The following is a 12,394-nucleotide window of genomic DNA, read 5'->3' as shown; positions in this document are numbered from 1 at the left end:
AGAAACAGCACCAAAGAAAGGATGTACATTATAGACAAGAAAAATAGCTGTTGGACCCTTTTTCTTAGACAGGAGCAGATTAAACCATTTGGCCCATTGAGTCTGCTCTGCCATTCCATCATGGCTGATTTATTATTCCTCTTAGCCTCATTTTCTGACCTTCTCCCTGTAATCTTTGACTCCCTTACAAATCAAGAACCTATCAATCTCTGCTTTAAATATACCTAAAGGCTTCACCTCCACAGCTGTCTGTGGCAATTAATTCCACAGATTCCACAGGCTAAAGAAATTCCTCCAATCTCTTCTAAAGGAATGTCCCTTCATCCTGAGGCTGTTCCCCTCCAGTCCTCAAATTCCCCCCCCCACTATAAGAAACATTCTCTCCACATCCACTCTTATCTGTAATGAGATTCTTCTGAACCCCAGCAAGCCATCAAAGCAACACATAAGTTAACCCTTTTATTCCTGGAATTATTGTGATCATTCTCTGGATCCTTTCCAACATCAGCACAGTTTTTCTTAGATAAGGGACCCAGAACTGCTCACAATTTTCTTGCTGGATTCATCCACCACAGCTGATTTGGAAATCCTGCCATTAAAAAAATAACTTGTCTAACCATTTCTAAAGTATGCTAATATTTTACTTGGGTATGACCTTCAGCAGTACATACCTAAGACTATTCTGTTGTTAAATTTACTTGAGTAATTGTGAAACTGGTATTCAGTGGTAAAAAAATAAATAGTGCATTACAGAAGACTTGTTATGTTTTCTGTTCTGCTAGAAAACATGAACTACAGTATTTCAGATTATATTTTTATGACCTCCCATATAGGTTGTACTGATAATGGTTTAAAAAATGTATAAAAATGATAACTTCATCTTGATCTTCCCTGTAATTAAAGAATAGCTTTATTTGTCACATACACATCGAAACATGCAGTGAAATGCATCACTTGCATAAAATCAAATCAGCATAGATTGTGTTAGGCAGCCTGTAAGTGTTGCCATGCTTCAGGTGCTAACGTTGCATGCCCGCAACTCACCAACCCCAACCCTAATTATGTCTTTGAGGGGTGGGAGGAAACCAGAGCACCCAGAATAAACCCACGCGGTCATGGGGAGAACGTACAAACTCCTTATAGCCGTGGCAGGAATCGAACCCTGATCAGTGATCACTGATGCTAAGAAGTGATTGTGCTAAGTGCTACGCTGCTGTGCTACCATCTGATCAAATTGTGTCGTGTGTTGTTATGACCATTGCTAAGTGCTAACTTTTCAAAAGTTGCGATTTTTTTTACTTTGAATTTTTTTCTGTATTTTAACTGTAGGAGTTTACTGTAGATCAAGAGAAATTGCAGTGCTGTACTTTATATCACACCCTTCATCACTATAAATATCACACATACCTGATATGCAAGAAAGAGGTGAGTTTTTTAAGCTCTGGAACATTTACAATGGTACTATGAAAGATTGAATAGATTAGGACTGTATTCTTTAGAACATGGAAGATTGAGGGGAGATTTGATAGAGGTATACAAAATTATGAGGGGTGTAGATAGTGTAAATGCAAACAGGCTTTTTCCATGGAGGTTGGGTGGGACTACAACCAGAGGTCATGGGTTAAGTGTGAAAGATGAAAAGTTGAGGGGAACATTAGGGGAAACTTCTTCACTTGAAGGATCGTGAGGGTGTGAAATGAGCTGCCAGTACAAGTGATGCATGCAAGCTCGCTTTCAATGTTTAAGAGAAATTTGGATAGGTAGATAGATAGTAGGGGTATGGGGGGTTATGGTCCTGGTGCAGCTCGATGGGAGTAGGCAGTTTAAGTGGTTTCAGCTTGGAGTAGATGAGCCGAGGGCCTGTTTATGTATTGCACTTCTTTGACCCTGACTTGGTCAGACTCTTAAATTAGATTTCAACTAAGTAGATCCCAGGATTATTCAATACATCTAGGATTTAAAATGAGTACTAGGATTCTCTCCTGGACAAAGCACATTTGAAAGCCAATGGCGGTTAAGACGTGTTCTTTTTTGAATCTCAGCCTACATTTTTAAGTAACCTATTTTAAGTATATTTGTACTGTAAATTAAACAAAATTTGGAAACTCTACTGAGGTGGTAATTATGCATGCATCGTTTTTCACAATAGTTTCCTAATATGGCTCGAATTTTGTGGTCAGCAACAAAGTGACACTGATTGTCTTTGACCTTGAATAATGCTGACTGGAAGACCTAAGGATTTTTCTGGCCTGTATTTCCCTTTTCCAGAGTTGGCTTTCAAAGGGATCTTTCACAGCCGGTAACACTGATGTCATCAGGTTGATTTAGCAGTCAAGCAACACACAAAATGCTGGTGGAACGCAGCAGGCCAGACAGCATCCGTAGGAAGAAGCACGGTGCTTCTTCCTATGGATGTTGTCTGGCCTGCTGCATTCCACCAGCATTTTGTGTGTGTTGCTTGAATTTCCAGCATCTGAAGATTTCCTCGTGTTTGCGTGATCTAGCAGTCAGTTACTTTTGACTAATTTTTGCAGGCAGCAAAGTTGAAAGGAAAAGCACATCTTTGTAATTCCTAGCTATTTTACAAAGTGCCACTTAAAGATTGGATTACCCACATAAAATTAGGGTAAAAATTGATATCAGGTTTTATTCAAATTAAAGTTATTTTAAGAGCCACTGTATTTTGAAAAAAAATTGAACTTATTATAATTCTCATAATGGTATATTAAGAATTTATTAAATGTCTGCTGTATCTTAGTACATATTTCTAAAAACTCAAACGTTTGTAGTTTGAGGTATTTCATTTTTTTGTTATATATTTTTCATATTTGTTTCTGGGATAGGGACCATTCATCCCATTTAGTCGAAGCAGTCTCATTTTTCCTCCTCATTCCCTGAAATCTGCTCTCCTCAATGACAGCCTGATTTTTTTTCCCATGACCCATTTAGACAATGGGTAATTTAGAATAGCCCATTACCCTACCAGCACTGTGGGGTGTGGGAGGGAACTGGAGCATCCAGGGGAAACCCAAGTGGTCATGAGGAGAACCTGCAAGCTGCACACTGATGGCACTTGAGGTTTCGATTAAATCCCGATACTTGAGCTGTAAGATTCAGTATGTTTTCATTTATACATGACTTTCCATTAATCTAGTGGGGGTGGTTTAAAAACAACATACAGTGTGGGGGACAGCTATATCACTGGCAGTAACTTAAGGATTTTCACTTTAAATTTCTCTCATTTAGAAATCTGGATGTTGTCACTTTTGTGTGCCATCATTATAACAAGATAGTTTTGTTGCCATTGGCAACAACATAAGACAGTCTATTGAACAGAGGCAACTTGATTCATGAAATGTCAGTTACCAAATGTGTGAAAGTATACACCTATTTGTAACATTTATTTTCTCAACCATTTGAACAGGCGTCATCCATTCTAAAGCAGAACAAAGATCTAGGACAAGTTGAAACAATCCAGCAATGCATGGAAAATGAGAAATGGGTGGAGGATCTCTTTGAAAAATTTGGCGACCTTCTGACACAAGCACAGCAGAACTGTTTATAATGTACATATGGAGATTTTTCACCGGTTGTATCAATGGCACTAGTGATATCATGGGACGTATCAACATGAACTTTTGCACCCCTGCTGATGCTAGGACTAAGCTCACAATACTGGCACTCATGGGTTTTAATGGACCTTGGATTTTGGCCCATAGTTAAATGGTCATAGTGGCCAAAAAACACATTTTGACATTGGAAGTAATTATTACAGCTGTAACCACATTTTTTTTATAATGCCAATGTTTTTGATTTATTTGTATTCCATGAACTTGAGGTATTGAGTAATGGTTATTTACAAAAAAAAAGTAAAACATTTTTTAAAAAAAACTTTTGTGACCGATCAAAATGGCAAGGCATGCACTAAGTATATTATGATTTTCTTATTAATATAGTTTAAACATATTAGGAAACTTCTGTTCTACAAGAAATGCTTTAAAATTAATTACTTGACACTTACTGATTCGCAGGACCCAAAATCTGCAGGCAACCAGATCTTCCTAATGTCTGCCAACCATATTTCTATACACGATGTAAGGAAAGTTGATGTGCCGTGATGTTCTTTAAAGTAAATTTTGTCATCAGAAAGTAACACTTGCTTTACCGACTGAAGATAGTATGTTCAGGAAACTGGATGTAGAGTTGGTGCAATCCAATGACTCTGTCAATTCTGATCATGAAAATGTGCCGAACACATGTATTTTCCCAATTTGAAGAAAAAAATTATTTTTCCTTTATCCATATTTCTTCAAAAAATAAATTGTACATTTTATCACATCAATAGTTGTATTTTTCAGAGAAAATATTGTGGTTTGAATTATGTTCATGTATCTTTGTAATACACTTTTCATTGTTTCCAGTAAATTCTTTTCACTTACATTGATCACACATTGTATCCTTTATATACTGAGGTAAACTACAATTCTGAATTCCTGTTAATATAGTTTGCTTCAGTGTTTACCAGATATGCATATTGGACTAGTTTTGCCTTTTAAGTGTAGCTGTGTTACACATTTCAATTATTTTCTGATACATGAAAATAAATTTCCTACTAAACCTGCAAAAATATCTATTTTTTTTAATGTTGTGCCATGCTAAATAGTTAATAATTCAGCATTAGGTGCAGGATATTTGCAAAAGTTGTTTTAATTTCACTACTTTGTTTGGCTGCACTATGAATGGTGCTCTTACCCTGGTGGTTATCTATTGAATTGCTACTTCCTATTCTGTGAATCAATAATATTTTACTCTATTAAATTAGCTCTTAAATTCTTAAACTTTTAATTTCCTCTTCTCACAGGCTTTGCTGTTTTAATTATCTTTTAATTGTATTGTTATAAATAATGTTTAACGTTTCATGTAATATTTTGCATGAACTTTCAGCTTACTTTGAGGTTGTGTCTTTGGTGAGATTGCAGTACTCTTTCCACTCTAAGAGACAGTGTTTCAGCATTGCAACTGCAGCATCAAAAGTTGTCTTGGGCAATGAGCTTAAATCCCCAAAAAATTGCCCACACAGTGCAGCAATGGACCCTCCTCCTCCTTCATTATCTTTGTCACCATTCTGAACAGGCTGCCAGTGTTCAAGAATTCAAGTGGTATAGATAAGGTTAATGCAAGCAGGCTTTTCCCAGAGAGGGTGGGTGAAACTATAATGAGAGGTCATATGTTACAGGTGAGGTGAAATATTTAAGGGGAACTTCTTCACTCAGGGTCATGCGAATGAGGAACAAACTTCAAAAGAAAACAGCGGATGTGAGTTTGATTTTCAACATTTAAGAGAAGTTTGGATAAGTACGTGGATGCAAAGGGTATGGAAGGCAATTGCCCATGTGTCAGTTGATGGGACTAAGCAGAATAGTAATTTGGCATGGACTAGATGGGGCAAGGGTTTTCTTTTGAGCTTTAGTGCTCTATGTGAACTGTTAAAGAGTGCTAACAGTGGGACAAGCTTTCTTTGAGGCTTGCACTCTTGTACCATTTTAAAAAATTGTCATTCTGTTTTTCTAACAATTTAGATGACCTTGTACTTTTCCACATTACTTTCCATGTACTATTAATTCATAATGTCTCCAGTCTTGTTTATCTTCTTGAAACCCCACCCAAATTGCAATCCAGCTTACTAGTGACATATCAATGAAATATTAAACTGGGGCTCCCTTTGTCTTATTGAGTTCACAGGGCTCTTAGTAGGAAGTTACACCAGTGTCTTGGCAAACATTCAACCCAGTCTTATCTGAAAGCAAATTATTGTGTCATTATCACATTGTTCTTTGAGGGAGTTGCTGTTGGACAAATAGTTCTGTATTTCTTGCATTGTTATCTTTTAGAACTAATTATATTAGTTCTGGTTGTTAAATGCTAATCATCCTAACGCTACGATATTGATGCAGGGACTCCAACTGCTGCTGTTCTAGGCCAAACAGCTTTCAAACTGCTTCCTCATCGACTTTGCTCCCACAATGTCAAAAATCAGGGTGTTTAATGATTGTTGCATAATTGTGTAGTCAAGAAATGAAGCAGTCCATTCTGTTTGCAGAAAAATTGAAGAATCATTCAAGTATAGGCTGAAAAGTGGTAAATAATGTATTTGCTGTGCACTAGCTAAAAAGTCCAACCACTTATCTGTTATATTAAATCAGATTGCCATGTCCTTGAACGTCAACATCTTGGGGATAACCATTGACCAGAAACTCAGTTAAGTCAGTCATAGAGTACTTCAGCACAGAAACAGAGCCTTTGGCCGATCCAGTCTCTGTTGAACTTCTACTCTGCCTAGTCCCATCAACCTGCACCTGGCTCATACCCAACTCAATCATGTACTTATCCAAACTTATCTTAAATGTTGACATTGAACCTGCATCAGATCGCAGCTACAAGAGCGGGATATTGTGCAACAATTCATCCTTCTGTCACTGGAGATACACAACACCTTAGATACTACAAGTTGGGAGCAGAATGGAATATGCTGTCTGGATGAATGTATGCATATCCAAAAACATTCTTCATCCCAAATGTTCACCACTACAAGCTCATGCCAGCTCTATTGTGTACCATCTCACTAAACCATGTAAATACTAGGGCGAAGTAAATGAGTCACTTCCTGATATTAGAAGACTACTGAGGGATCTCGGCAGGAAACGTAGACTGTACTCTTTTCCGTAGATGCTGCCTGACCTGCGGAGTTCCTTCAGCATTTTGTGCGTGTTACAGGACATAAATATTTGCTGATGAGATTGGTAGTTAAGTGATCCCACCGTATTTTGCACCACATTCTTATTTATATCTTTTTCAAAGTAACTTTCTGCATAACGACAAGAAAACATAGTTCACAAACAACATGAAATAGCCCACATTATCTCTAAGGATGAGTAATAGCTATCTTCTTCAGCAGCCCTTGGACCGAGAGTGGGTTCAAGTCACTATCTATTGTGGAACCATTATACTTGGCGGGAGTGGCTAGGATTGACAGCGACATCAATCTTTTATTTTCCGGGTGGTCATTGTTTAGTGTCTTGCAGAATGGAAAGTAGGCTGCTATTTTCACATGTTCTCAACCGTTATGAATTTGCAATAAGCAGGGATATAGAACATCCATGAGAAATGTCTGCAACTTTAGTTCCGCCGCAATTGTTTGGATCCAAGCGCATCGCGCCGGCCGGCTTGGAGTTCCAATCGTGACGGGTCGATTTCCGGCTCGCATGGGACATCACCATTACTTCTCCTCCAGAGGGGGGAAGGAAAATTGAGAGGCCGGGCAGTTTCACTTAATAAGCATTAACACGATAGCAAGTGTAGTTTGGAAAACGCATCATTATTTCAAATTCGAATGCAGCGCTGAGTGTGGGGTTATGCTAGGTGTGTTTCGTGTCTGGACGTCGGATGCGGCAGTGTCTCTCCCCGCGGTCGAGGCAGCGCGCAGGTGGTAGGGACGGCGGGGCGGGGCCGTCCGCTGGTCACAGAGGGAGACGGCGGCCGCTTGGCGACGGCACGAGGCACTGAGCGGCGGGAGGGAGGGAGCCCAGGGGGGCCCCCAGAGGCTGCTACGGGCCGGTGCTGCTGGTGGCCCGTCGGGGGAGCGGATGGGAGCGGCGGCACCATGGCGCAGCCGGGCTGTGTGAGAGGCCGCGTCTCGGCTGAGAGGCTGCGCTCCTGGTGGGAGGTGCCGGCCATCGCTCACTTCTGCTCCTTGTTCCGCGCCGCCTTCGCGTTGCCGGACTTCGAGATCGAGGTAAGGCCGACAATCGAGGCCCCGGATCCGAGGCCTTGCTATACGGGTGATGGGTAGCGACCTTCGCGCCGGCCCCCCGAGTTGTCTCCAGGTTCTGACCAAGCCAGGGCGCCGACGGTACCGAGGCCTAAGGTACCAGGCCCTGAGATTAATCTTCTGGCCTTTGCCTGAACTTCGATTCGCCTTCGCCCCCCCCCCCCGGGTGTGTTGGTGTCGGTGTGAGAATCATGAATATCCCCATGGGTTTCTGATTAATCCGCTTTCATGCTTTGGGGACGGTTGTTGATTGATCCAACCTTTGTAGTTGCTGTATTTTATTATTTCCCATGGCTCTCTTCCCCACCCCCCACTTCTTATCCTTTTGACTTCACGAATTGTGTAAGGGTGTTTATTGCCCCCTTTCTCCTTTCATTTGTTGTTTCGGGGGGTGTTTGCTACCCCCCACCCACCCCTTTATTGTGGGTGTGATTGTTCCTTGTTCTGAATGATTGCCCAACTCTCCAGAGGGGAATTTACTCGAGCTTCATTTAGCGCAGTTGAGTTGGTTATTGTGAAACCCAATTCACTTTTGTTTTGAATAACGTAGGTGGGCCAAATTGTCAGGGTTAAGTGAGCTGCAATTAGGGTAGAGTTAGAAATATTTTAAGTTTCCTTCCCCATAAGAAAAGGAAACGCTTGTTAAATTGTACCAAGTGGAGTATTATTGCGGTGGTTCCTTTGTTATTTTGTCTGGCTGTTAAAGGCTTCGTGACTCACGTCTCGTTAATGTACAGGATTATATTATGTTATTCATGTTGTAATGTCTCCATGTAGGCGAGCTCTGGGAGGGTGAAAACTTGCCTTGAATACAAGCCAACGATGCAGTAATGTTTCCTTTTAGGCAAGGTGTTTCTGACAAACAAATGTGTTTGCAAGTTACTGGTTCGTGAGAATTAAACTAGCACCTAATGAATTACTGGAATGTAAGGGGGAAGTTTGTTAAATCAGAAGCTGGAATTAATTTCAAAAATACATAGTCATGGAAGCAAGTCCTTCAGCCCATCTAGTCCATGCCGAACAATTTAAATACCTACTCCCATCTAGTTTCTACTACTCCCTACTTCCAAGGACATTCCAAGAACATCTCAGGGTGCTGTTAATTAAGAAATTATGTCTGTGGGTACTGTGAATAACGTGATGATCTGGATTTCTTGGTATTTTAATTTGTTTAGTTAAATTTTAAAGTTTTCTATTTGATGTAGAATCACTGTTACAGTATTAAATTACTTGTGCTGTAATGAGGTGCTGCTGCGTAGGGCTAGATGGGCTGAAGGGCCTGTTTCTATCGACCTGCACTCGGACTATATACCTCTCCCGCCCACTTATGTATCCAAATTTTTTCTTAAATGTTGCAATTGAACCCACATCCACCACTTCCACTGGTAGCTCATTCCACACTTGCGTCACCCTCTGAGTGAAGAAGTTCCCCTTAAATATTTCATCTTTCGCCCTTGACCTATGACCTGATTTAATTTTCACCCAACCACAATGAGAAAAGCCTGCTTGCATTAACCAGATCTGTACCCATTATAATTTTGTATACCTCTGTTAAATTTCCCCTCATTCTCCTTCCACATTTCAGGAAATAAAAGTCCTAACATACTCGACCTTTCTCTACAACTCAAATCCTGGCCATATCCACTGACTTTGTTAGTGTTACAGACTACGTTCCTAGTCATCAAGTGAATTGGACTGCTTAGAACTTGCATTTAACAGTCATAGTTCTAAAAGCCTTTTAAAGCTAATGGAATACTTTCTGAAGTATTGTTATTGTCCAAGAAATTTAGTAGTAACTCTGTACGAACAGAATTATGACTCTGTAAACTAAAATCTGTAAGGAATAAATATTAAAGGCGATCCCAGTGTTGCCCTGTTGACAGTTGCAAGAAACTGCAGATGCTGGAAATTTGGAGCAGCACGCAAAGGAGCTATATGACTCTGTGAAGGGAAATGGACAGAGTTCAAAATAAGTTGAACTATAGGAATTTATTACGTGTGTGTCACCATAAACAACCCTGAGATTTGTTTTCTTGCAGCCTCAGTAAGTCCAAGAAACATAATAGAATCACTGAAAGACGGCACCCAACAGAATGGAAAAGCAACCAATGTGCAAAAGACAACAAAATGCAAATACAAAGACAAATAATAATAAAAAATATGCAATAAATATTGAGAATGTGAGATGAAGGGTCCTTGAAAGTGAGTTCATAGGTTGTGGCAACAGTTCAGTGATGGGGGCGAGTTATCCCCACTGGTTCAGGAGGCTGATGGTTGAGGGACAATAACTGTTCCTGAACCTGATGGTGTGAGTCTTGAGGCTCCTGTACCTTCTTCCTGATGGTAGCAGCGAGAAGAGAACATGGCCTGGCTGCTGGGCCTCGATGATGGATACTGCTTTCCTGCAACAGCACTCTGTGTGGGTACGTTCAGTGATGGACTGAGTCATATCTACTACATTTTGTAGGATTTCATGTTCAAGAGCATTGGTGTTTCCATACCAGCCAGTAATACAACCAACCAACATGCTCTCCAACACCCACCTAAAGAAGTTTGTCAAATTTTTAGATGTCATTCTGAATTTTCACAAACTTTTAAGGAAGTAGAAGTCCTGTTGTGCTTTCTTCATAATTGCACTTATGTGCTGGGCCCAGCACAGATCTTCTGAAATGAAAACACCGAGGAGTTTAAAGTTGCTGACACTCCACCTCTGATCCCCCGATGAGGCCTGTCTTGTGGATCTCTGGTTTCCTCCTCCTGAAGTCAATAGTCAGCTTCTTGCTCTTGCTGACATTGAGAGAGATGCTGTGGCACAACTCAGTCAGATTTTCAGTCTCCCTCCTATATGCTGATTCGTTACCATCTTTGATTCAGCCTATGACAGTAGTGTCCTCGGCAAACTTAAATATGACATTGGAGCTGTGCTTAGCCACACTGTCATAAGTATAAAACGATCAACATTTTGGGTTCGGATCCTTCAGGACCTCAGGAAAGAAGGCAGATAACCAGTATAAAAAGGTGAGGGGAAGGTGTGGAGCAAGAGCTCTGCAGATCAGGTTTATTATCAGTGACATATTCAATCTTAGTTTGTCATTTAACCGTATATGATTACTCATTAATACAGCCAAATGAGACAGCGTTACCACGGGGGTCAGTGTGCAACGACATATTACCAGGAGTCACACACTGTAAGCATACTCAAGATCACAATCACGTAATGAGAGTCCCAGGGCCCACCCCATCTGCTGCAGCTTGATGCATACAAGTCAACAAGCCTCTCTAGAATATCAGTAAAAATACAGTAACGCGGAATATGTGTGTATACACATACAGGCAGAATCCGGGTCCCCACGGATATCATCTTTAGACTGCCCCCTGACACCCACTCGATGACACTGTGGCTTTGGGGCCCAGACCTCACCACCTCACTGTCATGAAGTTTGTTTTGCAAGGGGAGTATAATGTAATATAAATTACTGTGTGTAAAAATTAAGTAGTGCAAAAAGTGAAAATAGTGAGGCAGTAAGTGGATCTGTGTGAGGGGTGATAGGTGGAAGAGGGGAAAATCTGAGAGATGATAGTTGCAAGTAACAGGGCTGAAGAAGATGGAATCCATTAGGAGAGGAATAAAGGGAAGGATGTGCAGAAAGGAAGCACCAGGAAGGTTGTGTGTATGAAATCTAGAGGGGGAGAGGAAGGTGATGGGAGTCATTCGAATGGTTGGAGAGGGGAAGGGATAGAGGGCTCTGTTTATATTACAAGATGGTGTTTGATGGCATTCCCTCATCACCAGAATCAGCTTTAATATCATTGGTATATGTCATGAAATTTGTTGTGTGGTAGCAGTACATTACAACACCTAATCAGAAATGTAAATTACAGTAAGTATTTATAGTACAAAAGTACTATTAAGTACAATTTAGATAAGTAGTGCCAAGAGAGAAAAAAATTGTAATGTAGTTGTCATGGGTTCAATGTCCATTCAGAAATCTGATGGCAGAGGGGGAAGAAGCTATTCCTGAATCTTTCAGTGTGTGCCTTCAAGCTCCTGTAACTCCTCCCTGATAGTAGCAATGAGAAGAGGGAATGTCCTGGGTGATGGGTCCCTAATGATGCCTCCTTTTTGAAACATCGCTCCTTGAAGATGTCCTGGCTGCTGGGAAGGCTAGTGCCCATGATGGAGCAGATTGAGTTTACAACTCCGTACAGTTTATCAGCTTAATTCAATCATGTGCAGTGCCTTCTCCTCCCCCCCCCCACCCCCATACCAGACGGTGATGCTGCCATTTAGAGTGCTTTCCACAGTACATCTGTCGAAATTTGCGAGTATTTTTGGTGACAGCAAGTCTCCTGAAAATCCCAGCAAAATGTAGTTGCTGTCACACCTTCTTTGTAACCACAGAGTTGCATGTTGGGCCCAGGGTAGGTCCTCAGAGATGTTGACACCCAAGGACTTGCAATTGCTAATCCTTCCCATTCTTGATCCCTTGATGAGGACTGGCATTCGTTCCCTCATCTTATCTTTTCCTGAAGTCCACAGTCTGTTCTTTGGTCTTACTGAAGTAG

General features: G+C 40.9%; 2 protein-coding genes across 6 annotated transcripts in view; both read left to right on the top strand.

Moving 5' to 3' along the window:
* Positions 1 to 4,634, top strand: part of qser1 (glutamine and serine rich 1) — a 151,592-nt gene extending 146,958 nt beyond the window's left edge. For 3 of the 4 annotated variants that reach the window (XM_072272801.1, XM_072272800.1, XM_072272803.1), the window contains 2 exons: positions 1,330 to 1,425; positions 3,425 to 4,633. In XM_072272801.1, coding sequence (XP_072128902.1) covers positions 1,330 to 1,425; positions 3,425 to 3,565 — 237 coding nt within the window. In that variant the 3' untranslated portion in view covers positions 3,566 to 4,633. Of the gene's footprint in view, positions 1 to 1,329; positions 1,426 to 3,424 lie in introns of all 4 variants that reach the window. The other variant, XM_072272802.1, reaches the window with a different exon arrangement.
* A 2,884-nt stretch (positions 4,635 to 7,518) lies between these two features.
* The window catches only part of LOC140205290 (uncharacterized), a 97,420-nt gene continuing 92,544 nt past the window's right edge, over positions 7,519 to 12,394 (top strand). For both annotated transcript variants that reach the window (XM_072272797.1, XM_072272796.1), the window contains exon 1: positions 7,519 to 7,792. In XM_072272797.1, the coding sequence (XP_072128898.1) occupies positions 7,661 to 7,792 (132 nt within the window). In that variant the 5' untranslated portion in view covers positions 7,519 to 7,660. The remainder of the gene's footprint in view (positions 7,793 to 12,394) is intronic.

The sequence above is a fragment of the Mobula birostris genome, chromosome 11 (assembly GCF_030028105.1).
Source record: "Mobula birostris isolate sMobBir1 chromosome 11, sMobBir1.hap1, whole genome shotgun sequence".
Taxonomy (NCBI): domain Eukaryota; kingdom Metazoa; phylum Chordata; class Chondrichthyes; order Myliobatiformes; family Myliobatidae; genus Mobula; species Mobula birostris.
Note: the sequence above shows the minus strand (reverse complement) of the source record. Positions and strands in the feature narration are given on the sequence as shown.